This window comes from Brachyistius frenatus, unplaced genomic scaffold, assembly GCF_029030835.1.
Source record: "Brachyistius frenatus isolate BFR_SWC_R1_liver_20210118 unplaced genomic scaffold, ASM2903083v1 Contig_12, whole genome shotgun sequence".
NCBI classification, from domain to species: Eukaryota; Metazoa; Chordata; class Actinopteri; family Embiotocidae; genus Brachyistius; species Brachyistius frenatus.
The window spans coordinates 6,979,859-6,991,571 of NW_027210611.1; the positions used below are offsets into that span (position 1 = coordinate 6,979,859).

The 11,713-nt window shown below is 42.9% G+C and overlaps 2 protein-coding genes across 3 annotated transcripts; one reads left to right on the plus strand and one right to left on the minus strand.

The window, feature by feature from the left end:
- Positions 1-1,700: 1,700 nt before the first annotated feature.
- LOC138617468 (transcription factor BTF3 homolog 4-like) lies at positions 1,701-5,699 on the minus strand. 2 transcript variants are annotated; one of them, XM_069692533.1, is made up of 5 exons: positions 5,595-5,699; positions 4,214-4,327; positions 3,461-3,662; positions 2,501-2,563; positions 1,701-2,184 (listed from the first exon to the last, which is right to left on the minus strand). In XM_069692533.1, exons 1-5 carry the CDS (start codon positions 5,646-5,648, stop codon positions 2,138-2,140), a joined length of 480 nt encoding a protein of 159 aa, XP_069548634.1. In that variant the 5' UTR covers positions 5,649-5,699; the 3' UTR covers positions 1,701-2,137. The 2 variants fall into 2 exon arrangements, with proteins under 2 accessions (XP_069548634.1, XP_069548633.1); XM_069692532.1 differs by having other exon boundaries at positions 2,501-2,566.
- Positions 5,700-6,763: 1,064 nt separating this feature from the next.
- txndc12 (thioredoxin domain containing 12 (endoplasmic reticulum)) lies at positions 6,764-10,830 on the plus strand. The gene is made up of 7 exons (XM_069692534.1): positions 6,764-7,001; positions 7,717-7,777; positions 8,072-8,124; positions 8,421-8,494; positions 8,690-8,759; positions 10,012-10,095; positions 10,267-10,830. Exons 1-7 carry the CDS (start codon positions 6,902-6,904, stop codon positions 10,344-10,346), a joined length of 522 nt encoding a protein of 173 aa, XP_069548635.1. The 5' UTR covers positions 6,764-6,901; the 3' UTR covers positions 10,347-10,830.
- Positions 10,831-11,713: the final 883 nt, after the last annotated feature.

The following is an 11,713-nucleotide window of genomic DNA, read 5'->3' on the forward strand; positions in this document are numbered from 1 at the left end:
AGGTTTAATACTGGGAAAATAAGGAGAAGCGTGAAGTTATAGACAAACGGGAGACTTCACACTTCCGGTTTACACCTTTCAAAATACACCTCCGAACTCTACGTTTGAAGTATCCAGATGTTTCGCTCGGGTAAAGCCAGTTGTGGAGTTTAACTAAGTACGTTTGCTCAAGTAGAATTTTTTTTTTTTTTTGGTGGTGGTATTTTTACTTGAGTTATTCTACTTTATGCAACTTTAGAATTCAACTCTACTAAGTGAGACCAATATTGGACTTTTTACAACAATATATTTGTCTGAAGGCTTTTATTTTTTTTTTTTAAGATTACATTTTTCATAGCCTGTATGTCTAGTAAAAACAACGTATCTCCAAATTTGGTGATTTTGAATTTAAATTGTTCCAAAAAAAAACCTGAGGGATTAGTTGCTGTATCTAGAACGAGCAGTTCTCAGTAACTTCACTAAATACAAACTGTATAAGTGCAGCACTTAATATTTAAACGGTTTATTTTAACACCGCGGAATAAGATTTAATTGGGATTTAATAATTGATTTCAGCCTTTATTTCCCACCGACTCGTGCAAAGGTTGCCCCCCACCCCCCATCCCTCCTACGAACTTTTATTTTCTAGGGACCAGCGCGTAGCTTCCGGTTTTGATCCAGCTGTTGCTGTGAAACTCGACGCAGCTCGTGCTGCTCGGCTCCGTCCACACAGCCCTGCACTGTGGTCCAGCCGCCGCATCAGGGACATTTTGGCTCAAACCGGGCGGAAGGTGATGTGGTGAGCCCCGGGGCGGGTCCGCAGCTCCGTCCCGCTCACGCCAACCCCTGGAGCCAAAATGGCTCATCCATCCTGCGTAACCTTGTCCGCCCGCTCGGAGGATGACTCGCAGCGGAGCCATTGATCAGCACGATGCAGCAGCGGAGCGTCACACATTGATCGATGAAAGGGGACGTTGTGATTGTGTAAAAACCCACCCAAACTCCGTTAACCCCTCTTTACTTGCAGAACTAATCGTAATTTCAGAGCTGCATTGTTTCACCGTCGCAAACAGAGGGCAACCTGTATTTTCATTATTGATCAGCCAAACAATTACACTAATAAAATAGTCAAAGTAATGTGAGGAGGCACAAAAGTTTACAGGACAGAAAGTTAGGTTTTCATATTACTCATCTGAAGCAAAACTTTTTAATAATAGAAGTTATTCACTAAAATAATTTTAAAAAATACACTTTTGTGAAGGGTATTTTAACTTAAAAAAAAAAATCAATAATACAATTTTTAATTATTGTCAGTGGGGGGAAATTGTTTACTTTAGCATAATTTCAAGATACTGTTACCTACTTGCATATTTCCATTCTGTGACATGCTAGTTGCATTTCACTACATTTGTTTACGTGAAACATAATTTGTTTACGTTTTTGTTAAGTATTTGACTGATGCAAAGTTGAATATAGAAATTGTCTCATTTTAACTAAAAGTTAATTTTATTGTGTTTCTTTGTACAAATTATTTATCTTTCCATGTACCCGTCAGATTATTGAGTTACATAATAGCTCAGCAATCTATGAATTCAAGGAAGTGTGAAGTAAGAGGCCCACCGTCTTTAAATCTAAGCTAATCACAGCAGACATGAAAGGAAATGTTTCTACTGTTGACTTTTTGTTGTCAAGTAATATTCTATAATGAACAGAGAAACATCAATAGCCCAAAATGTTTATTAAATTGATAATCACCACTATAATCTCAAGTGATATCCGCCATTCACTTGAATTGTAATTTAATAAACAATCTCTTAAATACTAGCCCCGTTTAATCATATAAGAAGCTTATTTCTAAAGTTGTTTGAGTCCTTTGCGTGCTGAGAGTCGTACAGATGCTGCGTCCGTAACATCACCGCCTACTGAAATCAAACCTATATGTGCATGTTGTTGTTGTTGTTGTTGTGCGTCTGCAGAAGGCAAAACCAAAGTGGTTCACGTCTCCGGAGATGATGCACTGCACCTTTAACAACTGCTTCCCCACAAGAGGAAATGCTCCTCTGTGAGTCTGCGAGATGTAAAAAGCAAAATTAAAAACGGCTGACCAGGGGGAATAAAAAAAAAAAAAAAAAAAAAAAAAAAGAAGAAAGAGAATTCATCAGTTTGCTTCGTTCTTTGAGGCTTCGTCAAAGTTCTCCACGAGATCTGAAAGACAGAAAACAACAAAAGGAAATCAGGGTTTTGTTTTGAAAGCGCACAAACACGCAAATGATTAAAAAAACAAAGACTAGATTCTTAATGCTCTGCAACTGACCCATTAAAATGAACCATAAATGAACCATTAAAATGAACCATTAAAATGAACCATTTAAAAGCACTTTTATAAAATAAACACTTATAATATAATGGTAATTTTACTCCGAACAGATGTCAGATCTAATTTAATCTTTTTTACCGAGAATAAACTTTTGTTTTATTGTAGGCACAACAAGCACAAAGGGAAAACTATCTTCATCCATACCTGGTACGTCGTCGTCCTCCTCCTCCTCCGCATTTTCCTCCTTCACGGCTTTCATCTCCATTGCTGCTAAAGCAAATGGAAAAAAAATTTAATCAAAAGTTTAGCTTCGAATAGTCAGCTCCTTCATTATTACCGCAGACTTGAATAAAACTGGTATTTCTTAGAGTTTTATGCTGTGCGTTTATTTCCCCCCCACCGACACAAATAGTCCATTTCTTTCACAGATCGTCTGTGACTCCTTGACGAACTCCATATGTGGTCAAAGAGCATCTAACGCGCTGAAAAGCTCCAGGACCAAAAAAGGACCTCGCAGTGGTTTTTGGACTCAACTTTGCATCACATGATTTCGTTGTGTTTCCGAGTGGAAGAGCTGCTCCCGTGTGCGATGTTTGCGTCGCCGGGTTCATTCTCATCCACGCGCACACGGAGGCTGAATCATGGAGATGTTCAGACGGTGTGCTGGACTCGGACCGGAAGGTATCAGTGTTGTCGTGTTCGCTCTTTCGCCACTTGTTTTTGTTCCACAACCAGTTTTCTCCAGCTTATATTTACATCTAATCTCCGCAATTCGAAACAAAAGAAACCACTGCTGTACAAAGCTGCCACAAAAAAATCTGCGTCAGCGCGCACACAAATGTAAGAGGCGGCATATTTTAGGTTGTGCTTTAAGCGAGTTCAGCCGTGAGCATCTGCTCGTGTCTGATTCAGTTGTGTCAACAGGGCGTGTGTGCGTGTTTGTGAACAGAAACACCTGAACTTTTCTTCTCTTCTCTCACTGCGCTAAACTTGTTTCATCTTAGTACTGACAGCATTGATCCACTTCATGCAGCTCTCCGCACCGTCTTCTGAATATGACTGACATCACACGGCCTCAGTGAACCCTGACGTTGACACAGCGAGTGTTGAAGCCTTTTTGTTGTGTGTGTGTGTGTGTGTGCGCGCGCGAGCGCGTGCACTCACATTGCCGTGGGAACTGCTCGGCCAGCTTGCGCAGGCTGGTGAGGCTGTCGGCTCCCAGCTGGCTCAGGATGCCCGGCAGCATCTCCGTCAGCTGTTTGGTCTCGGCGTGGCCCGTGATGGCGAAGGTGTTGGCGGACAGAGACGCCTGAACTTTGGGGTTGTTGAAGTGGATCACTGTCCCGTCGTCTTTTATCATGTTCACCTAAGGGACAAAGAAACCATTAGAGCCTCTATCCTGATGCAGGACTCTTCTCCGTCCAGAGGTGTCGGTAGTATTGTATGTTTTAACGTGCGCGTTGTAATTATCTTTGGTTAAGGCATAAAGGTGATTCATGGGTGAGCTGACGTGGGAAACACAGCTATGTATTCATTGCAATAGCATAGTATTCGAGCAATATAGGCCAAAAATCAGAGCTTTACAGAGCAAATAGAATGTTTACTGGCTTTAATTTTGTAGTAATTATCTTCACAATTCACTGTAAATCAAACAGGTGAACTGAGTGTCTTTTTTTGTTTGTTTGTGCTTTCCTGTAACTCAGACACTCTGCGGCGAGCTTGTTTGCTGAAAGCTCCCTAAAAATAAACCAGACGATGACAATGATTGGAGAACACTTCACTTAGGCACTCCCCGTCTTTCATCTCTCCTCATGTCTTACAACTTGGCAATGATAAAAGATTCAGGATTCACCAACAACAACAAAAAGAGTGCAGACAAAGTAGAACAGTGACATTAGTTTCCCTTTGATTGCTCACCTCTTCTATCCCTGCGATGTTGTTCACGGCCAGTTTCTTCAGCGAGCCCTGCAGTTTTTTGTCGTCAGCTGTCGCCGTTTTGTGAACAACCTTTTTCTTCCTGCGGGCGGTTCCCTGAGGAAACAACAGGTGTTGGTTTAGAGAGAGAACTGGAGGGTCAAACGGTTAAATACCACCAGGCCACACTCTCCTTTCTACAATCACAATCACCGCCTCACCGCATGCCCAACACGGGACGTCCTGCTCAGATCTGTTCTCATCTAGCCGAGCTATTGCAGCGGCTGCAATTTTATTTATTTTTATTCACTGGTCGACATGATTGATGACAAACTGCAAAAATCCACACAGTGGTCAGAAGGTACACGAGTTCCTCTGTTTATATACGTCATGTTGAAGATGACGTGACGGCTTCATGGAGCGTCGTATCAGTAAAGTAGCATCTGCAGTGGAAAACCAAATCCAAAAGGAACCTGCAACTTTAAAGTCCAGCAGAGTAGAGCTGATAACCACAGTGGATATGGGGCACCTGTACTTCTAAGAATATATGCTCTTCAATATTACCGACATCATATCAATTACAGATGTTGTTTACAAACTTCCCATTTCTCCTGTTTTTTATGGTATTAATTCTTCACGAGTTTAAAAGGACTTTGACAACTGCAGCAAAACAGTAAAGGAAGCATCGCATTAGCTCTTGATGCACTAATAAGCAAAATACTGCACACAAGAAAGGGAAGTGAAAGTTAAAGCTACACTGCTTCGTTAAAGCATATACAGTTAAAAACGGCTTTATCATCGTGGCTGCAAGATTGGACACTTACGATGAATTATGGGTTTGATTTGATTAAACAAGGTATTTTTGTTATCCGCTAGTTTGAACCAGCTTTTTATTTAAGAGAAGTGCATAACTGAAACGTCTTTATAATCAAGAGATTTTGTTTCTTAAGAGAACCACAAATTCACACTCTTGACTGGAGTGTCCCACTGTGAGAGACCTTCTTTTCAATTATGCTCACACACACACCAGTGAAATAAATGTACTTTTATTTGAGAGTTTCAGTGCGGTGCAATCTGGGGAAGAAGAAGAAGAAGAAAAAAAAACTCAAGCCCTCTAAACAGCAAAAAAAACAAAACAAATAACGCCACCTAGTGTGCGGCTGAAGACCTCACAATTAGTCTGAACAAAGCCACCAGAGGCCACAGACGAAGAAGGGGCCACGGCTCGACCTCATAAAGGGAATGCTGAGGTCAGGAGGAAAAGACCTGCCGGATCCATCACACTCCTTAAAATAACTGATCCACCCCGCCGGTAGTGCTTGAAAACCCTGGACATGTGTCAACAGAACCAAATAAGAAAACTTAACACGAGTAGGACCCGTACCTTTCCTCCTATCCGGACCTGGGCTTGAAGTTTGGCGAGCTTCTCTTGATTCATAGTTGTTGTTTTTTTTTTTTTTTTTCTGTTTTGTAAAATAAAGAAAACACAGTTAACATCATCAAGCTTTTCACATGAATGCAACAAGAAAAGTACCACAAAAAAAAAAAAAAAAATAATAATAATAATCCTAGAGTCCATGAAAACCGCACGCAGGTTAGTGAAGAACATGTGGTGGCTGAAATACAACGAGAGCTACAATCATTTTCAATAAAGCTCGCAGACTGTTGACTCACAAGACAGCTGGGCCGAAACCACCGCACGCGTAGAGCCGCATAAACTGGACGCGGCGAGGACAAGTACACGTACGGTGTACGATTTTAAAAATCACATGAGGCGTCTAAAATAACTGTAGCTGGTTAGATAGCAACCTAGCAGGCTAATTAAGCTAATGCTAGCACGGCGGCTAACGAAACGAAGCTTCAGTGTTTTACAGCGACGGCGACAGCCGAGTTTAACGTCAAGTAAAAATTAGACGACAGTAAACTTCGGACGTTTACCGCCAAGTGAAACTTGCATTTGATTTACCTGTGGTCGGGAATTAACTTGCGAGTTCCGCTGAACTGTTCTCGATACTAATGAAGCAGCAAAGCAGCACAGCTTTAAACCTTTAGCGGTCAAGACGGCAGCAACAACACGGACTTCCGATTCTGACTTCCACGATGAACATCCCATAATTCTGTTCAATAGAATATTCCCGGGTTCGCGTGAAGAAAACAGCACTATTGTAAAACAATTTAAAAAAAAATATATATATATATATATATATATAACGTACTTTTAAATGAGCTTCGATAATTGTCTTTGTTGCGTATCCGGAGGCTTTTAAACTGCGCATTTCCGGTGACGTGCCGACGTTTCGTTGTCTGGCTTGACCATCTGACGCGGCAGGAGAGGGAGCACGCGGTGTGTGTGGATGTGACGTCATGAGAACGCCTCCCCCCCCCCCCCACACCTAAAATGGAAAACGAATTCTCTTGCTGGCCAATCAGCAAAGGCGAGAACACACACACACACACACACACACACACACACACACACACACACACACACACACACACACACACACAACCTGGTAAACCCAATTTTAATGCAGGAACTTTTATTGTGAAAAGTAGCGGTTGAACATCCGGGGTCGCCGCTTTACAAGAACAAGTCACTGCCGTTACCGCGCTGCTCCTGCTAGCCGTAGTTGTGAAGAAGAAGGGGGAAAGAAAGAAAAGAAAAAAGAAAAAGAAGAAAAGCCAGGCAACATGCAAACGTCTCCAATGAACGTCGCCGTTTTCTCCTTTTTACAGGTTTTATTGTCGCTGTCGGGTTTTCAAGAGGTCGTCGACGCCGCCAGCGACAGAGGTGGGTTCATATTCAGAGTATTTAGAGCTGGAGACGTGTGTGTGTGTGTGTGTGTGTGTGTGTGTGTGTGTGTGTGTGTGTGTGTGTGTGCAGCTTCATTGATAGTGTTTCCGCTGGCGTGTCTTTGTGTGCGCATCCTGGACAAAGTCCGTGTCCCGGACAGGTAGTTTACCACCACACAAAGAGGTGTGGGTTTTTTTTTCCAGCCACGCAGCATCTTTTTTTTTTTTTCCAGTTTTTCAGGTTATTTTAACCGACTTGTTTTATTACTAACACGCCTAAAAGACTTTAATGTTGTCTCCACTGAGATCAAGATAACTTCTGGGATATGCATACATGCATTAATGTGCAGGGGATAAGTAATGCATTAAAACTCTCTGCAGAAAGGTGCAGTTTGTCTTAAACAGTTTTTTGTTTACTTTTACTTTGAAAAATTAACAAACTATGACAAATCCTCATGTTTGAGTGCTTTGAAGTGCCTTCATTAAATGTTAAAATACTTTATACTTATAAACCTACCAGCTGCATTAGCTCAACAGTTTCTAGGTGACAGAACACCCTGGTATTGAATTACTGCCATTCGGTTGTATTTGACTCACAGTTTCCTCACAGTTCTTTGTATTGATTGTGTATTTAGGGCAGAACCACCCTGCTGTGGAAATATAATAGCAGTTACACAATGCTGGTTGCGCTCATTAATTCTTTTTCCCGGCAGGATTTGGAGACAACATCCACTGGAGGACGCTGGATGATGGCAAGAAGGAAGCCGAGGCCAGGTGAGCTGAAATATCCCCAACACTTCCTGTAAGGCCGGCTGAGCAGCCTTTAGTGGAAGGCCTTCCACCCCGAGACCCGAAACGGCTTTTCAATAATCAATAATGTCCGTTTCCATTGACGACGGGATCACGCTGACAATGCTGGTGTCAAGTTCACGTTAGTCTCAAAGAGCAGGGTTTTTTTGATTTTTCACGTGCTGCTTTGCAAACACGCATCGGAGAGAGTCGTTTTCTGTTTCTTCTTTGACCCGTTTGGTTCTGGCCGTGATTGCTCATGTGTTTTTAAATTGACAGCGGGCTGCCAGTGATGGTCCTCATCCACAAGAGCTGGTGTGGAGCCTGCAAAGGTAAAATAATTGTCCACGCCCTTCCACGTGCAGGAACGTCCAATCAGAGGGGACGATTATTCTGATTACTACAAGTTTACAAACCTTTCTTCTTTCTAAGTAAAACAAAACTCACAACTGTCCCATCATGCCTTTTAAATTATGGAATTAGGAACATGAATTAATCAATGAATTGATCATTTAAGTCACTTTTTTTTTTTTTTTTTTTTTATGCCAAAATGGGCCAAATTCTGTGAGTCCTGGATTTGATGGCTGTGCAACAGAACTATTAACTGTATTGTTGTTTTTACCATCAGCACTGAAGCCCAAATTCGCTGAATCCAAGGAGATCTCCGAACTGGCGCACAACTTTGTAATGATCAACCTGGAGGTGAGGAAATGTGGACTCATCTTACAGGCAGCTACTTCCTGCAGTTTACTTTTTAGTTTTTTTTGGTTCACCTGGGGTTTATTTTATTCTGTTGCGCACCTGTACATGATTCTTTGCGTTTTATCTCGTGCTACGAAGCCGACATGAGCAGTTTCCTGGGAATTGTAAATGATCAGTTCTCCCTCGTTTGACCAGGACGAGGAGGAGCCGAAGGACGAAGCCTTCAGCCCGGACGGCGGATACATTCCTCGGATTCTTTTCCTCGGTAGGAAGCGGTTTTAATCCGACCTTTCGTGTAAACACCTTCTGGGGTTCCTTCGGCCAGACCGACTGAACCGTTTCACTCCCTGAATAAACGGCGGGGGTGGTTAGTAGTCGAAAGCTGAGCAATGCCGTCGGGCTCTGTGGGGGTCACATCATCATCATCATCATCATCATCGGCTGCTGCTGAAGTCCTTTATCTTCTTCCCACGGAAGAGTTGTTTGTTTTTTTTGTACTCGTTGTCAGGCTTCAGAAGGAATTTGTGATCGATGTGACGCCTCCCCGATTGTACTCTCTGGTGGATAAACGTCTGAAGGGCCGACAATGTTTGCAAAATACTGAACACTTTTAATCAAACCAGTTAGTGGATTACAATGAGTCATAAATTAACTGCAAATCCTATTGGACCAAATGGAGAATACAAAAAAAAAACTTCACAAAAAGTAACGATAATCACATCACTGTGGTGTTTGGATAGAAGAATAAAGAGGAGGGAGTTATTATATTATTATTATTATTATTATATGAGTTTAAATATTAGAGGAGTTAATCACAGAAACGTTACGCAGCAGTACAGAATATTAAGGTTGAAATGCAACAGATTTTATTTTTACGGTCAATTTGATTTGTTTAAACCTTGAACTAAAACAATATCCAACACTAAACTTAATAACTTGAGTAAAATTTAAAGCTGAAAAGGCAAATTTAAAAAAAAGTATTGCCTTTAATTTAATTTCTAGAATTAGCAGGAGCTGAATGACTGAAGGTCTCAAACAATTTGTTAAGCAGCCAACTGACAGTGAAATAACTGGCAGCAATTTTAATTTCCGATTACTTGGTTTCAGCACAAAGAGCCTGAAATGTTCTGTTTCCAGCCTTTCAAATGAAAAGCTTGCAGTTTGTCTCCGTTTGTCTCCGTTGTAGATTGAATACATTTGAGTTTTTGACTGTTGGACCGACAAAACAAGAAGAGAACCTTTTTTTTTTTTTACGGTTTTACAAACACAATGATAAATCAATTCGTTTAAAGAAACTTTTACAATGATACCTCTTCTGCAACGTGGATTTTGGACTGTGGTCTGACAAAACTGTCCATTTGAATAGGCGGGTTTGACCTTTGGGGGGGGGGGGGGGATTAAAGAGGCCAATGAAATTCATCTAAAAAAACCCAGTTCAATCCATAATGAAATTTACGGTTCGATCTTTTTGTTGTTCGGATTCGAATTGAACGAACTCGTCTTTTTCCACCCAACAGATCCCAGCGGCAAAGTCCACCCGGAAATCACCAACAAAAACGGCAACCCCAACTACAAGTACTTCTACAGCAGCGCAGAACAAGGTAAGAGTCCACACGGTTATTATAGTCTGTTCACAAAGATCACAGGATTAGATTAGATTAGACTTTTATTGATCCCGCAGTGGGGAAACGTAGCAATGTCAACGTACTGACCGCTTTCGAGAAGAAGTTGACAGTGACGGTGTTTTCTGCCCTCCTTCTCTTCCCACCCAGTCGTGTCCGGCATGAAGGAGGCACAGGAGAAACTGACGGGCGACTCCTTCAAGCAGACTCACGCCGGAGACGAGCTGTGAGGAGGCCGAGTCGGGCATCAGGCTGTAAGGGCTACGCTTCCTCCACCCCCGAGCCTGTGCCGCGGAGCTCCCGGTGTTTTGACAGCGAGGCTTCATCTCACTGACTGAACCAAGCCGACCGTTTAAAAGGTGCTTGAGTATTTCTGTCCCGTAGTTTTTTTTGTTTTTCCCATCTCCCACCACTACTCCTCATTCTCCCGTCCTCGTCCTTTTGTTTTTAAATCATGTGTAGTCGTGAGCTACTCTCGTTAACTAAATGCCATATACCGTACTTTGCTGTCTGTAGAGGATATATAACCAACCCGACGCTCGCCACGTTAACGGCCGTCTGTTATTGACTCCCACCGGCGGACGCGTCTTCGGGTGCTCGATGAGGGTAAAATGTTTTGTTTTGTCATCAGACCGCCATAAGTCTTCGTTTTCACGAATACACGTTGAACAGACTGAAATCGGTTCAACCGCTAGAGTTTTAATGGGTTTTTTTTAAACAACAAAAACTGAGATACGGGGAAGGAGGGGAGGGGGGGCAGAGCAAAAGGTTCAGACTGTTCCCGCTGCGCGCGGTTAGAGGCCGGCGGGCAGCTGCAGCCTCCATGAGTACGTTTCGTCACTCGATCGACGTCACCGGAGCGAGACACGTTTTTCTGACCACCGGTAACGCGCACTTTTGTGATTTCTCACAGCAGAGAAACGTCAAAAGTTTTGCGTCACGAAAAGGGGGAGCGACGATCGTGTCGTTCCAGGTTAGAGACTCTTTCCGACGCGCCAAACTGCCGTGTCGGGAGTTTGGCGCCGGACGCGTTCCCTCCGACGTCACAGCGGAACTCCCATGTTCCCGGTGGATGTGAAACCGACGCGCCGTCATCGGGGTCTCGGACAGGGACGGCCCCGCTCGCCGCTTCACTGTCGTACACCGTCTTGAAGAATTTTAAATGGGACCTCTCGGTTATTTGGAGTTTCGCACAGAATTGCGCGCGCTCGCTCGCTTCTCTGCTTCAGCCCACGGCGACAACGCAAATGTTCACGTGCCGGCGGTCAGACAAGACGCGTCAGGTGCTGATGTCGATCAAGTTAAAACGCTTACTCGTGCAGGTTACAGCGTCTTCCTGCTCCGTCGCTGCGTTGGACTCCGTTCGTGCACAGCGGCAACCGTTCCTAAACTTCTTTTTTTTAGGGGGGGGGGGATTCCTCTTTTGCACTGTACTTCATGTTAGTCAAGATAAATATTCTAACACCTACAGTGATGTGCTTCCAAAGATCCTCTACAGTACACGAGTTATATCTGTGACAATATTCACCATGTGCTACATGGACTTTGTACTACTGATTTATCTTCCCGTCCACAGTCTTTAATATAATTATTATTC

Bases quoted from the DNA above. Each gene is read 5' to 3' on its own strand.
- LOC138617468 (XM_069692532.1), bottom strand. From the start codon at position 5,648: ATGAATCAAGAGAAGCTCGCCAAACTTCAAGCCCAGGTCCGGATAGGA. The intron at 4,328-5,594 runs GTACGGGTCCTA...TTGTTTCCTCAG, and splicing joins AGGTCCGGATAGGAGGAAAG to GGAACCGCCCGCAGGAAGAA. The intron at 2,567-3,460 runs GTGAGTGCACGC...CATTTGCTTTAG, and splicing joins CGAGCAGTTCCCACGGCAAT to CAGCAATGGAGATGAAAGCC.
- txndc12 (XM_069692534.1), top strand. From the start codon at position 6,902: ATGCAAACGTCTCCAATGAACGTCGCCGTTTTCTCCTTTTTACAGGTT. The intron at 7,002-7,716 runs GTGGGTTCATAT...TTTTCCCGGCAG, and splicing joins CGACGCCGCCAGCGACAGAG to GATTTGGAGACAACATCCAC. The intron at 10,096-10,266 runs GTAAGAGTCCAC...CTTCCCACCCAG, and splicing joins CTACAGCAGCGCAGAACAAG to TCGTGTCCGGCATGAAGGAG.